The sequence below is a fragment of the Aquarana catesbeiana genome, linkage group LG07, assembly GCF_042186555.1.
Source record: "Aquarana catesbeiana isolate 2022-GZ linkage group LG07, ASM4218655v1, whole genome shotgun sequence".
Lineage (NCBI taxonomy): Eukaryota > Metazoa > Chordata > Amphibia > Anura > Ranidae > Aquarana > Aquarana catesbeiana.
This window is the reverse complement of record NC_133330.1, coordinates 172,395,307-172,412,162: the sequence shown is the minus strand read 5'-3', so window position 1 is coordinate 172,412,162 and position 16,856 is coordinate 172,395,307. Positions and strand designations below refer to the sequence as shown.

Sequence of the window (16,856 nt, the reverse complement as noted above, 5' to 3'; positions counted from 1 at the left end):
TCCACATGGTCTATGAGACTACAAGGACGTCCGATTAGGATCCAGTCAAACAATGCTACGGCGGTGGCATATGTCAACCATCAAGGAGGAACGAGATGCTCGGCCACAGCACGGAAGGTCGCTCACATCCTTCGGTGGGCAGAGCGACATGTACCGGCCCTGTCGGCTATATACATCCCGGGAGTAGAAAACTGGCAAGCGGACTATCTAAGTCGTCAGATGCTGGACCCAGGAGAATGGGCTCTGCATCCGGAGGTGTTCAGGCTTCTTTGCCTGCTGTGGGGCACACCAGATGTGGACCTTCTGGCCTCTCGGCTCAATCAAAAGGTGCGGAGGTTCGTGTCCAGGACAAAAGATCCTTGGGTAGGACGCGTCAGACGCATTGGTGGCTCCATGGCAGCAGTACCGGCTGATTTACGCCTTTCCTCCACTCAAACTGTTATCACGTCTGCTCCGCAGAGTGGAGGCCGAGGGGATCCCAGTCATACTGATTGCCCCAGATTGGCCTCGGTGTTCTTGGTACGCCGACCTGATACGCCTGGTGGCGGATGCTCCTTGGCAGTTGCCGGTGTGGGAGGACCTCCTATCACAAGGCCCGATACTTCATCCTGCTTTACCGTCGCTGGCTTTAATGGCGTGCCTGTTGAAAGCCAGGTGCTAAGGAACCAAGGTCTGTCGTACTCAGTCATTTCCATTATGCTGAGGGCAAGGAAGTCTTCTTCCCAGAAGATATATCACCATACATGGAAGGCTTATATCTCCATGTGTGAGGAGATGGGGTGGCGCCCACGTACTTATTCGGTGGCTAGAGTCCTGCTGTTCTTACAGCGAGGGTGGACCAGAAGTTGGCCTTGAGCACCGTTAAGGGACAGATTTCAGCTTTGGCTGTTTTTTTCCAACGACCCCTGGTGTCTCATTCGTTATGCATTTTTGTGCAAGGGGTTCGGCATGTAGTTCCTCCGGTGCGTCCACCTCTACCTCCGTGGGATCTGAACCTGGTGCTGTCGGCGCTTCAGAAACCGCCATTTGAGAACATCAGGGAAATTCCCTTGTTGACCCTGTCTCAGAAAGTGGTCTTCTTAGTTGCTATTACATCTGCCAGGAGGGTTTCAGAGCTGGCGGCCTTGTCTTGCAAGTCGCCCTATCTGATTATCCACAGGGATAAGGTGGTGTTACGTCTGCAACCTTCTTTTTTGCCAAAGGTGGTTTCGGTCTACCACCTCAATAAAGACATTGTGTCGAAACATTATGCTTTGGGGGTGTTTTTCTGCTAAGTGGACAGGACAACTTCACGGCATCACAGGGACGATGGACGGGGCCATGTACCGTCAAATCTTGGGTGAGAGCCTCCTTCCATCAGCCAGAGCATTGAAAATGGGTCATGGATGGGTATTCCAGCATGACAATGACCCAAAACACATGGCCAAGGAATCAAAGTAGTGCCTCAAGAAGAAACACATTGAGGTCCCGGAGTGGCCTATCCAGTCTCCACACCTTAATACCATAGAAAATATGTGAAGGGAGCTGAAGGTTCGATTTTACCAAACGTCAGCCTCGAAACCTTAATGACTTGGAGAGGATCTGCAAAGTGGAGTGTTATAAAATCCCTCCTGTGATGTGTGATTTTTGTTTTTTTGTTCTGTCTCTCACTGGTAAAATAAACCTACCATTTAAATTATAGACTGATCATTTCTTTGTCAGTGGGCAAATGTACAAAATCGGCAGGGGATCAAATACTTTTTCCCTCACTGTATATCATGTTTATTATTTTAGAAAAAAATAAGCCTTTACGATCCATATAATCTCTTCAAGCTCTGGACAAACTAGACATGTTCAATTGAATTAAAAGGTTAAAACCTATGTTAAGACTTAAAAAAGAAAGACATGCTGTACATGTTTGGAATACATGCACATTTCTAAGGATTTTATCTTTTAATCATGTTGCAAGTGCAGAAAAATAATTATTTCTGGCATATTATAGTATTGCTTCCTTTTTGAAATGACAACTTGGTTCTGTAATCACGTGGTGTCAGCCCTACCTACCTAATTTCTGCTATGGACTCACAAGATTTCTTTGCTCCTACTACAAACGTACACAAAAAAAGTGTCAGAAGTCAACCATTATTATTATTATTATTTTTTTTTATCTTGAGAGACCAAGGGTTAACAGTTGTGTTTTGTGTCGGTCTGTGTTTTTGTTTTGTTTTGTTTTCTCCCTCCTCTTTATACACTGGAGATCAAAATTTGAGAAAAATGTATGAACACATGATTTGTTAAGAAATAATGTAATATTCATTGCTTAACATTTGATGGAATTTTTGTTGTGGCTTTACCATGCTAATAGAACAGTGTTTTTCAAAATATCCAAGGCACTTCAACAAAAAAAAACTTTATTTAGTTGAAAACGCAGTGATAAAAATTAGTGAACATCAATGACTGTAGCATGGAGAAAGATTACAACTAACATTTCTGAAGGTTACAACAATAAACAATTATCAGAAGTGTGCAGGCTCTTGCTTTTTGAATACCTTCAGCACATCTGCAGCCAAAGGACATCACTAGTCTCTCGCACTGCTCTGGTGTGTTTTTGTTCCACTCTTCTTCCAGTCTCTTCCACAGTTCGGTGACTGTAGTTGGTAACTTTGTCGCCAAAGATTTTCCAGAGGTTTTCTATTGAGTTTAGATCATGACTCTGGCCATTTCATTATTTCCATGTTTTCAGATTCAATGAACTGCTTTACCCGTTTTGCTGTTTAACAGGGGGCATTGACGTGTATGAAAATTGCTGGCTGATTGGGTGATGAAGGGAGGGAAGGAACCGCATGTTGTTGAAGAAGGTTCCGATTAACATTTGCTTTCACTCTGCCATGTAGCTGTATAAGAGGCCCAACTCCTGCTGCAGTAAACATCCCCTAAACCATGACGCATCCCCCCCCACCTTTCGCTGACTTCTTTACACACTTTGGTTTCAGTCCTTCCCCAGTTTGAAGACGAACATGATGTTTCCCATTGGACCCAAATAAATTAACTTTCTCTCATCACTAAAGTGAACTTTGGACCAGTTCTCCTCTGTCCACACAACATGCTCCTCAGCAACGGTTGGTCTAGCCTTTTGATTCTTTCTGCGAATGAGAGGTTTGGTCACTTGTGAGTGGGCTTTGTCCACATTCATTTAAACGACAAGACACTGTATGATGAGACAGATCCTTACTCTGTTCAGAGCTGTACTGGCGAGCAATCGCAGCTGCAGTGTTATACCGATTGCCCATTGAGATTCTCCGCATTATCCTGTTTTTGCTTGCATTCGTCTTTCGTGGACGGCCAGCCTTCTTGAATGAGTTTGTGACGTTGTAAACATGCAATATTCTAGAAATCACCGATTTGGAAGGACATGCTTCTCTTGCTATGGCTGAAGGGGTCATCCCTTTGGTCTTCATCTGGACAACCTGCTGCCGGAGGGTGTCAGTCACTTGAGAACAGCTCACCATCTTGCAAAGTCAGTGAAAACTGGAAAGCTAAGCTGCCAGCTAAATAGGGTTTGTCATATAATTTAAGGAAATTTGCACAAGGTGCTAGATTAACACCAATAACTGGGAGGTATCTGAGAGTGTTCTCTAATTTTTGTTCTTTTTCAAATCTCAATGGTTTTTTTTTTTTTTTTTTGGTTTTTTTTTTTTATTCTGTGCTTCAAAATCTGTGTCCCTCATGAAATATACTTAAAAGAGAACAGAGCCATCGAACACTGCCAATGGCTCGGTTCTCTCAGCTCCCCAAGCAGAGAGCTGCTGCCTGTCAATCAGCAGCTCTTTGCTTTGCCCCCCCCCCGTGCTCACTGGAGTGCTGCTGAGTTGTGGAGGGGCGGGGAGCAGCCGTCTCAGGCTCTCAGCGGCTTGCTGAGAGGCTGAGATTGGCATCAGTAGAGGCACCTGGCAGATCCAGACATGATGATTCCAGTACCTTCAGACCATTCTCTGCTGAAAACAGGTAAAAGGAGTGCAAAACTAGTTGCACTCTTGTGACCCATATGAGAAGCCCAGCCAAACGGGCTCAGGCTGGACTTCTCCTTTAACAAAACAGTTCTTTTACTCCTGTTTAGATAATTTCAAATAGGAATAAACTGTGACCTTCAAATTTAGGGAAAGTTGTAGGATCTCTAATTTTCTCCAGTGTACTTCTAACTATTTGGTAATATATACTGCACAAAAAAATTTAAGGAACACTTTGAAAACACATCAGATCTTAATGGGGAAAATCATCATGCTGGATATCTATACCGATATGGACTGGATAATGTGTTGGGAATGAAAGGATGCCACATAATTTGCTGGAAATGAAAATTATCAACCTACAGAGAGCTGAATTCAAAGACACCCCTAAAGTCAGAGTAAAAAAAAAAAACTATGCAGCAGGCTAGTCCACTCAAAATGGTAATCGGTAGTTTGGCCCCCAGGTGCTTGTATGTAAGTATGTATGCATGCATGACAACATCCGTTCATGCTCCTAATGAGATGACGGATGATGTCCGGGGGTATTTTCTCCCAGATATAGACCAGGGCATCACTGAGCTCCTGAACAGACTGTCCCAGAGGTGTTGTATTGGATTTAGGTCAGGCGAGTGTGGGCGCCATTTAATGGTATCAATTCCTTCATCCTCCAGGAACTGGCTGCATACTCTCACCCCATGCGGCCAGGCATTGCCGTGCACCAGGAGGAACCCAGGACCCACTGCACCAGCATAGGGTCTGACTATGGGTCCAAGGATTTCATCCCAATACCTAATGGCAGTCAGGGTTTTATTGTCAAGTCTGTAGAGGTCTGTGCATCCCTCCATGGATATGCCTCCCCAGACCACCACTGACCCAACACCAAACCGGTCATGATGAACGTTGTTACAGGCAGCATAATGTTCTCCGTGAACAGAAGGAGGGAACTAATGCGCAAAACCAAAGTGAGCTGAAGAAATTATAAATAAAGAGATCAAAGAAGCCGCCAAACATAAAGTGTTCCCACACAGAAAAAACAATATGATTATAAAAGATATGTGGCACTAACTAAAGTGCATAAAAAGATCATAAATGTGATTAAACATAAAAATAATGACAATTCTTTGGTGTGACATCAATACACTAACAAAATCGAAGTGATAGAAGAATCCAATAAGAGTGCATAAGTCCAATAATACTCTAAAAGTGCATAAAGATGAAAAAAAAATCACAAAAAACAAAAAATGTGAAAAAGTCGCATATAATGAATAAAATCGCATAAAGTGCAAAAAAGATCCAATATAAATGCATAAGTCCAATACTACTCTAATGCCCTGTACACACGATAGGATTTTCCGATGCAATATGTGTGATAGGACCTTGTTGCCGGAAATTCCGACCGTGTGTGGGCTCCATCACACATTTTCCATAGGAATTTCCGACACTTCCGAGCTTGCTATAAAATTTTCCGATAACAAAATCGGTTGTCGGAAATTCCAATCGTGTGTACACAAATCCGACTCACAAAGTGCCACGCATGCTCAGAATAAATTGAGACGAAAGCTAATGGCTAATGGCTACTGCCCCGTTTATAGTCCCGACGTACGTGTTTTACGTCACCGGCGTCACCGTATGCAAGACAAGTTTGAGCCAACATCCGTTGGAAAAAAAATCCATGGATTTTGTTGTCGGAATGTCCGATCAATGTCCGACCGTGTGTACAGGGCATAGGAGTGAAAGAAATCACAAAAAAAACAAAAAATTGGAAAATAAATTGCATAAAGTGAAAAAAGTCGCATATAATGAGAAATCGCATAAAGTGCAAAATTGTGAAAAAAAACGCTATAAAAATAGGCAAAAGTGCATAATCCAACAAGTGCAATAAGATTCCAATGTGGGTGAAGTAAATCTTCATATAACAGTTCGTGCAAAGAACAAAAAGTGCATGTGCAGAAAATGATCGGTTTCAGATTCCTCCAATTATCAGCAATCCGTGGTGCGCCACACGTTTCCCCCAGCCTCTCAACTCCACCTTCCATCTGGAGATGCCCCACAGATGCTCAATAGGATTTAGGTCTGGAGACATGCTTGACCAGTCCATCACTTTTACCCTCAGCTTCTTTAGCAAGGCAGTGGTCATCTTGGAGGTGTGTTTGGAGTCGCTATCATGTTGGATTACTGCCCTGCGGCCCAGTCTCCAAAGGGAGGGGATCATGCTCTGCTGCAGTATGTCACAGTACATGTTGGCATTCATGGTTCCCTCAATGAATTGTAGCTCCCCAATGTCGGCAGCACTCATGCAGCACCAGACCATGACCCTCCCACCACCACGCTTGACTGTAGGCAAGACACACTTGTTTTTGTACTCCTCACCTGGTTACCGCCACACACGCTTGACACCATCTGAACCAAATAAGTTTGTCTTGGTCTCATCAGACCATGGAACATGGATCCAGTAATCCATGTCCTTAGTCTGCTTGTCTTCAGCAAACTGCAGGTTTTCTTGTTCATTATCTTTAGAAGAGGCTTCCTTCTGGGACGACAGCCATGCAGACCAATTCGATGCAGTGTGCGGCATATGGTCTTAGCACTGACCCCCACCCCTAAAACTTCTGCAGCAGTGCTGGCAGCACTCATACGTCTATATCTAAAAGTTAACCAACCTCTGTATATGACGCTGAGCATGTGCACTCAACTTCTTTGGTCGACCATGGCGAGGCCTGTTCTGAGTGGAACCTGTCCTGTTAAACCACTGTATGGTCTTGGCCACTGTGCTGCAGCTCAGTTTCAGGGTCTTGGCAATCTTTTTATAGCCTAGGCCATCTTTATGTAGAGCAACAATTCTTTTTTTCAGATCCTCAAAGTTCTTTGCCATGAGGTGCCATGTTGAACTTCCAGTGACCAGTATGAGAGAGTGAGAGCGATAACACCAAATTTAACACACCTGCTCCCCAATTCACATCTGAGACCTTGTAACACTAACGAGTCACATGGCACCGGGGAGGGAAAATGACTAATTGGGCCCAATTTGGACATTTTCACTTAGGGGTGTACTCCTTTTTGTTGCCAGGGTTTAGATAGCAAAGTTTCATTTCTTCAGTGTTGTCACATGAAAAGATATAATAAAATATTTACAAAACTGTGACGGGTGTACTCACTTTTGTGAGATACTGTGCGTATATATACACGCAAGACATATGTGTTTTTAAAAAAAAAAAAACCCTAAAACTGATCTGAAACCCATTGGCTTTTCTTTAAAATTAAGATGCATGACGTATGTTGCTCCTACCTGCAGGAAATAGAACAGCTTTGAAATGGGGCAAAAGTCATGGTGTTCACACGTCGCCTATTTTGGCTACACACCACGAGTGATGGTGTTCTCAGTCTTCATCCAAAATATAAGTATACAAAATAAAAATCTAAAATATATATATATATATATATATATATATAATTTTTTTTATTTTTATTTTTTTGAAAGGTATGTTTGGAAATTAAAATATGAGTTTCTGATATACAGTGGGGACGGAAAGTGTTCAGACCCCCTTAAATTTTTCATTCTTTGTTATATTGTAGCCATTTGCTAAAATCTTTTAAGTTCATTTTTTTCCTTATTAATGTACACACAACACCCCATATTGACAGAAAAACACAGAATTGTTGACATTTTTGTAGATTTATTAAAAAAGAAAAACTGAAATATCACATGGCCCTAAGTATTCAGACCCTTTGCTCAGTATTTAGTAGAAGCACTCTTTTGATCTAATACAGCCATGAGTCTTTTTGGAAAAGATGCAACAAGTTTTTCACACCTGGATTTGGGGATCCTCTGCCATTCCTCCTTGCAGATCCTCTCCAGTTCTGTCAGGTTGGTTGGTAAACGTTGGTGGACAGCCATTTTTAGGTCTCTCCAGAGATGCTCAATTGGGTTTAAGTCAGGGCTCTGGCTGGGCCATTCAAGAACAGTCACAGAGTTGTTGTGAAGCCACTCCTTCGTTATTTTAGCTGTGTGCTTAGGGTCATTGTCTTGTTGGAAGGTAAACCTTCGGCCCAGTCTGAGGTCCTGAGCACTCTGGAGAAGGTTTTCATCCAGGATATCCCTGTACTTGGCCGCATTCATCTTTCCCTCGATTGCAACCAGTCGTCCTGTCCCTGCAGCTGAAAAACACCCCCACAGCATGATGTTGCCACCACCATGCTTCACTGTTGGGACTGTATTGGACAGGTAATGAGCAGTGCCTGGTTTTCTCCACACATACCGCTTAGAATTAAGGCCAAAAAGTTCTATCTTGGTCTCATCAGACCAGAGAATCTTATTTCTCACAACCTTGGAGTCCTTCAGGCTTTTCTCCCCCAATAGCTGTTTGGCCGGACGGCCAGCTATAGGAAGGGTTCTGGTCATCCCAAACGTCTTCCATTTAAGGGTTATGGAGGCCACTGTGCTCTTAGGAACCCTAAGTGCAGCAGAAATTTTTTGTAACCTTGGCCAGATCTGTGCCTTGCCACAATTCTGTCTTCAGGCAGTTCCTTTGACCTCATGATTCTCATCTGCTCTGACATGCACTATGAGCTGTAAGGTCTTATATAGACAGGCGTGTGGCTTTCCTAATCAAGTCCAATCAGTATAATCAGACACAGCTGGACTCAAATGAAGGTGTAGAACCATCTCAAGGATGATCAGAAGAAATGGACAGCACCTGAGTTAAATATGAGTGTCACAGCAAAGGGTCTGAATACTCAGGACCATGTGATATTTCAGTTTTTCTTTTTTAATAAATCTGCAAAAATGTCAACAATTCTGTGTTTTTCTGTCAACAAAGAGTAAAAAATTTAAGGGGGTCTGAATACTTTCCGTCCCCACTGTGTGTGTGTGTGTGCGTGTGTATGTATGTATGTGTATATATATATATATATATATATGTATATATGTATGTGTGTGTATGTATGTGTATATATATATATATATATATATATATATGTGTGTGTGTGTGTGTATGTATATGTGTATATATAATTATATAAAAATTTTATTGGTGTCACACAAACCTCAAAAATATCAGATGTGTATGTGTACACTTGTATTGCTGTTACCAGTTTTTCCCTCTATCATTTTATTGCTTGTTTTTATTGCTTATATATAGTGCAGTCTTAGAGTATAACTAAAGGCAAAACTCTTAGTTTTGGATGGAGTGGAGAGGGATTAGAATGCTTGTGAGTTTTTATTGCTGTCTGTGCCCCCTTTAGGAGGATCCACCTCGATCTGTCCTGTTTACCACTATCATTGAACATGAAAGTAAAAGAAAATCGCAAAATTTTAGGTTGTGAGCAGAAAAGTAGTAGAGGGGAAATCTTCCAGTGGGGACACTGGGAATTTCCTTAATTTGTATAAATTTCCTATAATTGTTTGTTTTTTTTTTAAGCCTATCTATTGATAGGCAGCACATAACTTTTTAAAGGAAGCCTGTACTGGGAGAAATATGAAGGCTGCTGTTCACTGCCTGAAACTGCTAATTGCCTGTTTGCAAGCATGCACATCGGGAAATAAGAAGTCACAACTCCCAATTTGCTTAAGGCTCTGTTAAAATATATACAAGTAGGATGTGTTTTTGAACCGCATCCAATTGGCATGACATGTGAATCAAACCGTCTTTCTATGGAGCCGGTTCATATATATGCGGTGCAGTGGCAGTGCAAATTTGCTGTGAATTTTAACCGGTTCCCGACTGGCGCACGCCGATGTATGTCGGCAGAATGGCATGGCTGGGCAAATGCGTGTACCCGTACGTCCCTTTTTAAATTTGCCGCTGTGCCATTGCGTGCTCACCGCCCAGGAGCTCCGTGAGTCGGGTCCCGCGGACTCGATCGCCGCGGGGCTACCCGTGATCGCCTCAAGGAGAGGACGAACTGGGAGATGCTAATGTAAACAAGCATCTCCCCGTTCTGCCTAGTGACAGTGTCACTGATCTCTGCTCCCTGTGATGGAGAGCAGAGATCAGTGATTTGTCACACGTAGCCACTCCCCCCCCACAGTTAGTAACACTCCCCAGGACATACTTAACCCCTTCACTGCCAGTGTCATTTACACAGGAATCTGCATTTGTATAGCACTGATTGCTGTATAAATGACAATGGTCCCAAAAATGTCCGATGTGTCTGCGATAATGTCGCAGTCACGATAAAAATCGCTGATCGGCGCCATTACTAGTAAAAGAAAATTTAATAATAAAAATGCCATAAAACTATCCTCTATTTTGTAAACGCTATAACTTTTGCGCAAGCCAATCAATAAACGCTTATTGCATTTTTTTTTTTTTTTTATCAAAAATATGTAGAAGAATATGGATCGGCCTAAAATGAGGAACATATTTTTTTAAATATTTTTTGGGGGATATTTATTATAGCAAAGGACGTCAGTTTTGTTTGGGAGCCACGTCGCACGTCCGCGCAATTGTCAGTTAAAGCGACGCAGTGCCAAATCGCAAAAAGTGCTCTGGTCAGGAAGGGGGTAAATTCTTCCGGGGCTGAAGTGGTTAAGAGTCATGTGCATTTTCTGAGTACTGTGGTGCGATTCAGTTGTGAATTCCAGGCTTATTGCCTTCTATGGGAAGGCATCTGAATCGCACATCTGATCAGTTTTTCAATCCGATTCACTAATTCGATCCGGAAAAAAGTGTAGATCACTGATATTTAATGTTTGTGTGTATTTGCTGAAGGGTAAGAGATGATCTTGTCAGTGTACATCATGCAAATGGACAGCGTTCTACAGCAACAGACTCACGTTTGCTGTTAGGCACTGTTCAGTATTGGGTTACTGCTGAGGATATCTGTACACTCTCTCTTCCACTAAAATAAGCATGTAGTCTTGTCTACATGTATGTTTAGATTGCTATTGACTTGAAAAAACATTTTTCTGCAGCTACTGCCTTTAATACTAACCACTATCTTGTGAGTATTGCTAGCTTTGGATATTTAGTAAAGTTTATGTATTTACAGAATAGTTCATGACATGTATAATTTTATGATTAAGTGAAATCCGAAGTCATAGTGCACAGAAATGTTTGTATAAATTGCGGTGTATGATTACTTAAAAAAATAAATTCCCTTGTGTAATACACTGTATTATTGTACATATCAAGGAAAACTTGGTTTGGTCTGTATGCAATTATAAGCACTGTTTTTTATTCTTTTAATAAAGAGGTATGTGGTGTTAATGGTCACAGCTAGCTTAAAATAAAGTGGATGTGACTCTTATAGTAGCCAGTAGCCTTCCTTTTTTTTTTTTTTTTTTTTGGTGTAGGTTAGATAATGTAAGCTAGCATCTTTGGTCTATTGAGGTCTGTTGTCTCTTATCTTTTTTTTTTTTAGAATTATTGTTGGATTTTTTTTAAACTTATTTGATCTGACATGCTGGTTTGTTAGTCAACCTATGGCTTGTTGGCACAGCATAACTGTTCCATGTGTTTATGCTTGAGTACCAATATTTAACATATTAGACGTAGATCTGCGATGTGGTGTTCATAGCACTTCATATTTTTACAGTTTTCAGCTAAATGATATTGCTGAATGACTAGTTTAGGTGATTACTTCTAGAATTGAATTGACGACTTTTTTTTATTTATTTTTACTCTTGCTGTACACCTGTTATACACCTCATTCTGCTCTTTCATTATATAGCATTATGATGCCATTATGCGATACATAAGCCAGCCCCCACTTTTACTTGATGTGCACATTCACAAGCCAATGCTTACTGCTCGAACCTGGATGGATTCGCTCCTTGCATTTTTTCCTGGTCTTCAGGTATGAAACCGCAAATTCTTTACCATAGATTGTATGTTATAGTGATTGACAATTTAAAATTATCTTAAAGAGAAATATGACCAAAGCTTTTTTGACCATACTTCTGTTCTGGGTCACACACTCTGCCAGGATCATAACCATATTGTCAAGATCTAACCAGATGTCTGATTGATTTCAGCTCTTGGTGTACGACTGAGAGCCGAAGCCAGCTATGCACACCCTCTCACCAGCCCGGCACTCCAGTTAGTGCAGGAGGGGCAGAGCTTAGTGACAGTCACTGCTCTGGGCATTGAGCTGACTGAGAACTGGGCGATCAGAGGTCATGTGATCGCTCAGCTCTTAGTATTAACTAGAGACAACTGCAGCATCACACCAATGCTGCAGCATGGAGCGGAGTGTGTATGGATTTTTTTTTGTTTTTTATGTACCCCAAACTCCCCCTTTTAAAAAAATAAATAAATAAAGTGTACTTAAAGCAGTTGTATGCCCCCCCCCCCCCCCCCCCCAAAAACCCTGTAAGGCATAATGAGCTAGTACTTGCCTTAGAACGAAGCTCCCACAGGGCAGCCCGGTCACCGCTGAGGGAGCTGACATGTTCCCTCGACGATTCTTCCGAGTTCACGGCTCTGGTGCTGTGAGTGGCCAGTGTCACGATGACACTCCCGTGCATGCGCGGGAGCCCGCCGTTTTGGAACGATACGCCGGACCTTTACAGCCCATGTGCCGCTGATGTCAGTGGCTGCATGCAAGTTGAATATCTCCTAAACCGTACAGATTTAGGAGATATTCATTTTACCTACAGGTAAGCTTTATTATAGGCTTACCTTGTAGGTGAATGACCAAGCGGAGAATACAACTGCTTTAAAGGTGAATTCCAAGTGTGATCTATTTTTACATGTAAAGCATTCTGTGATTGTTGGGGTGTGAGGTGGGGCTGTGATGTTTTACATTTGAAAGTATGCAACAGGAGGTGATGTAAACACTCAAAGCTCCCAGCTGGACAGGCCCTGTTTACACCTTAGCTTATCAATTGCGTGATTCTGCCTACAATCCTGGATTGTGCTGAAATCCCAGTAAATTACTTTTGGATGCCTTTTGTTCTTAATGTCGCCGCAAACATACCATAAAAACCAGTGTTGTTTTTTTTTTTTTTTTGTACGCCAAATCGCCCTGTCCAAAAACACGCCAATGTCTTTAGTGTGTTTTTGGAGCAAAGGGCAGCCCATTCAGTTAAATGGTGGTGTTCCAGAAACGTGTCCCTCTAGCATTGCTAGATGTGAATGGGACCTAAAAGTTGATAATTACAGAAGGGATATATATAGTGTAATAAAAATAATGATGCGCTCTAATTAACTTTCAATCAGTGCACATATCCTCTATTTAAAAAATACTGAATCCGAGTCCCATAAATCAAACAAAATTATATGCAAAAACTATTTATATTAGTGCCATGTAAATTATCTTAATATATAGGTGGTAATACTGGTGAATAAAGAAACAAAAAAATGTAGCGCTAAACTGTATCAGTTAGCAGCATCAAAAATGTGCTAGGGTGACAAACAGTGTATATCAAAAGTTATATTAGACCATATGCGAAAGTACAGTGAACCATTAAGAAATCTAATATTCCAAAAGGGACATCTGTTCACATATCAGCTATACTTTATCGGTTAACACCATCACAATGTGTCAGGATGACAAACAGTGTGTATCAACAATTGAATTAATATTTGACCTCATACAAGAGGATAGTACATCCGTGAGAAATCCAATATTCAAAAGAGGACCTCTGTTAGCATATCCTCTATAATAAAACAATGTGAATCAAATGTGCATCACACAAATTAAAAATCATACATAAGCATGTGTGGATAAGAGTAAATAATAAGTCTCTGAGGTGGGGACAGTTCATATAATCAAATGGAGACTTCTTGGAGCATAGGTATCTATCTCAAAATGACATTTGTTGCTGGATTCCTCCAGTGATCAGCCTGGTGTAATAATATAAAATGCCCTTACCGGACGCGGTGGACTCACAGGCCGTACAGCGGTGAGTCATACGAGCTTGAACCGTGTACCACGGTAGAGTTATAGTTGCTCCTGGTCCACCATCAGATGATCTTGATAGAAAACTCCAATCATAAACGGTCTCCCGGTTCGTCCTCCAACACTCACTTTGGTCTCCGACAATTCAGGACAGGGACAATAGGAGAAGAAAGGCTCCACATAGTGTGAATTCCGAAAGGATTTTATTGCATAAAAAATTCCAGCATAAAAAATTCCAGATAAAAGCAAAATTTATAAAAACATGAAAAAATGTAGTAAGCGCAGTAGATAAATGGTTTGAGGTAGCGTCCTACACCCGACGCGTTTCGTCTGAGAAGACATCAACTGGGGTACAGCTCACCTCTCATCTTCTGCGCTATTTAATAAAAAGTGCTCGAAATTGCATTGGGGACACCTGTGCGGCGTGACTTCCGGGTTTGCATCACGTGGGGATATTTTTAGTCAGCTGACTATCTATCTAACCTATCACCAGATGGCTTCCAGATCCAAACCAAACCTCGGTTTGGATCGTCCATATAGCCAATTAGAATCAGGCGATGTGGACATGTGATCACCGCGCTCGCGCGTCACAACCTTATGACGCGGAGCGCAGTACATTCCTCCTGGCTGGCTGGCTATTCTTAGACCTATGCGTCACCGCGTATCTACGCGGTGACGTCATGCGTCGAAACATCCCTCTCATTTAATTGCAATGCATCTAGCAAAGAAGGACCGCTCATCGCGCAGGCGCAACAGCGCGAGACGTCTCATCCACCTGAAACCTCCAAAGACCGGCGCTGCAAATAGGCACCAATTGGAGACGTTTCCTTACTCCGTCAGCCACTCATATTGTTCCTTGTGTTTACCAGGATAATCAGACACAAATCGAATAGATTGTTTGACATCCAAAAACAATAAAATCATTGGGGCATCGGAGTAATATAAATGCACAGACCAATGGAATCATCGAGGGGCATTTTATATTATTACACCAGGCTGATCACTGGAGGAATCCAGCAACAAATGTCATTTTGAGATAGATACCTATGCTCCAAGAAGTCTCCATTTGATTATATGAACTGTCCCCACCTCAGAGACTTATTATTTACTCTTATCCACACATGCTTATGTATGATTTTTAATTTGTGTGATGCACATTTGATTCACATTGTTTTATTATAGAGGATATGCTAACAGAGGTCCTCTTTTGAATATTGGATTTCTCACGGATGTACTATCCTCTTGTATGAGGTCAAATATTAATTCAATTGTTGATACACACTGTTTGTCATCCTGACACATTGTGATGGTGTTAACCGATAAAGTATAGCTGATATGTGAACAGATGTCCCTTTTGGAATATTAGATTTCTTAATGGTTCACTGTACTTTCGCATATGGTCTAATATAACTTTTGATATACACTGTTTGTCACCCTAGCACATTTTTGATGCTGCTAACTGATACAGTATAGCGCTACATTTTTTTGTTTCTTTATTCATTGTCACAATTTGTCTAATTGTTGGTGTTGGCTGCTTATTGTTTCACTACATTTCATTTTCACTTTTATTGGTTTGTTGGGTTGGCGCAGCAGTTTCTCTTCTCTTTTAATACTGGTGAATATAATTGATCGCTAGCAGCAATCATGAACCATAGATACCAACAGCATACACAACTCTGTGGGTTCACCTTAAGTGATGATATCTCAATGAAATTATCTGGTACACAATTAATAAACCAGTGTTCCTGTAACATAAAATATATTGTCTAACCCAATTCACAGTACAAGTCCGTTCCAAATATTTCTATTCACTCTGAGATGTTGCTTGTTACTGTTTGACTGGGGTCTAGTTGCCGCTCTCAGATGCAAGTAGATTCATGCAATAAAGCAAAGGTATACATCATTGCACAATGATTACAATGCATCGGGATATTGCACAGCAAGAAATTCACTCACATATCTCTGGATACTCTTGCACTTAGGTAAAAACAATCAGCCGCTCACTGCGTGATACCTCCTCACACCTCTATCGTGCTGATGACCAGCCTCGATAGTGTACGTCACTGACTCCTCCTCCTACGCGTTGCGTCACAGGTCACGTGACTTTTTCAAGGATGGCCATGTGACGCTAGAGCCTCCATATTTAAGCTTAAACCAGCGTCCCAGTTGCCATAGTGATGGCGTTTATCATAGGATCATCATGCTGTTTCTACACAATTAAGTGCTGATCATATTCAATATACAACTATGTACAAATATCTTTATTACTATCATATATCACTGAAACAATTAAAAAGGCTTAAACGTCCATATTAGAAATAACAAATGAACACAAGGTAAAAAAGGCAGTATCTAGCAAACGGACTCCCTCTTGTGGTAGCTACTATTATTCCATGTACTTAGTCATAGGCATTGTTTAAATCTATATGTAGGCTTCCATTGATATTAGTTATGATAAGGGATCAATCTTAATGTAATACAGATTGTATGCAATATATAAAATCAAATAATTACATAATTAGCAAGTTAAAACATCCATATTAACCACTTGCCGACCGCCGCATGTACATATACGTCCTAAGTTTGCCAGCGGATATCGTTGTTATGGCAGCAGCTAGCTGCCATAACCCCAGTATCCCTGTTTTCGTGCGGCAGTCGGCTACAAGATAAAAGTGGTCTCTGCGGCGGATTCGCGAGATCACTTTTATCGGTGGCGGGAGAGGGGCCCCCCCTCCCGCCGCGATCCGGTGCCCTCTGCCTCTTACCGGAGCCGTCGGCAGCGGCGGAGGCGAACGTGTCTGTCCTCTAGCTGTGCATGGAGACGAGTGAGGGGAAGATGGCGCCCACTCATCTCCATGACACTGCAGGGCGGAAGCGACGTCAAAATGTCACTTCCACCCATATGTCTAAGGCCTCTTTCACACGGATGATCCGTATGTCCGTTTTTCATCCATCCGTTTTCGGATGAAAAACGGACATACAGTCATCCCTATGGAGCGTCGGATGTCAGCGGTGACATGTCCGCTG

General features: G+C 41.8%; 1 protein-coding gene across 2 annotated transcripts in view; it reads left to right on the top strand.

Annotated features, from left to right (window-relative positions):
- EDEM3 (ER degradation enhancing alpha-mannosidase like protein 3) overlaps window positions 1-16,856 on the top strand; it is a 155,992-nt gene that overhangs the window by 53,434 nt on the left and 85,702 nt on the right. For both annotated transcript variants that reach the window (XM_073592876.1, XM_073592878.1), the window contains exon 10: window positions 11,658-11,783. In XM_073592876.1, the coding sequence (XP_073448977.1) occupies window positions 11,658-11,783 (126 nt within the window). The remainder of the gene's footprint in view (window positions 1-11,657; window positions 11,784-16,856) is intronic.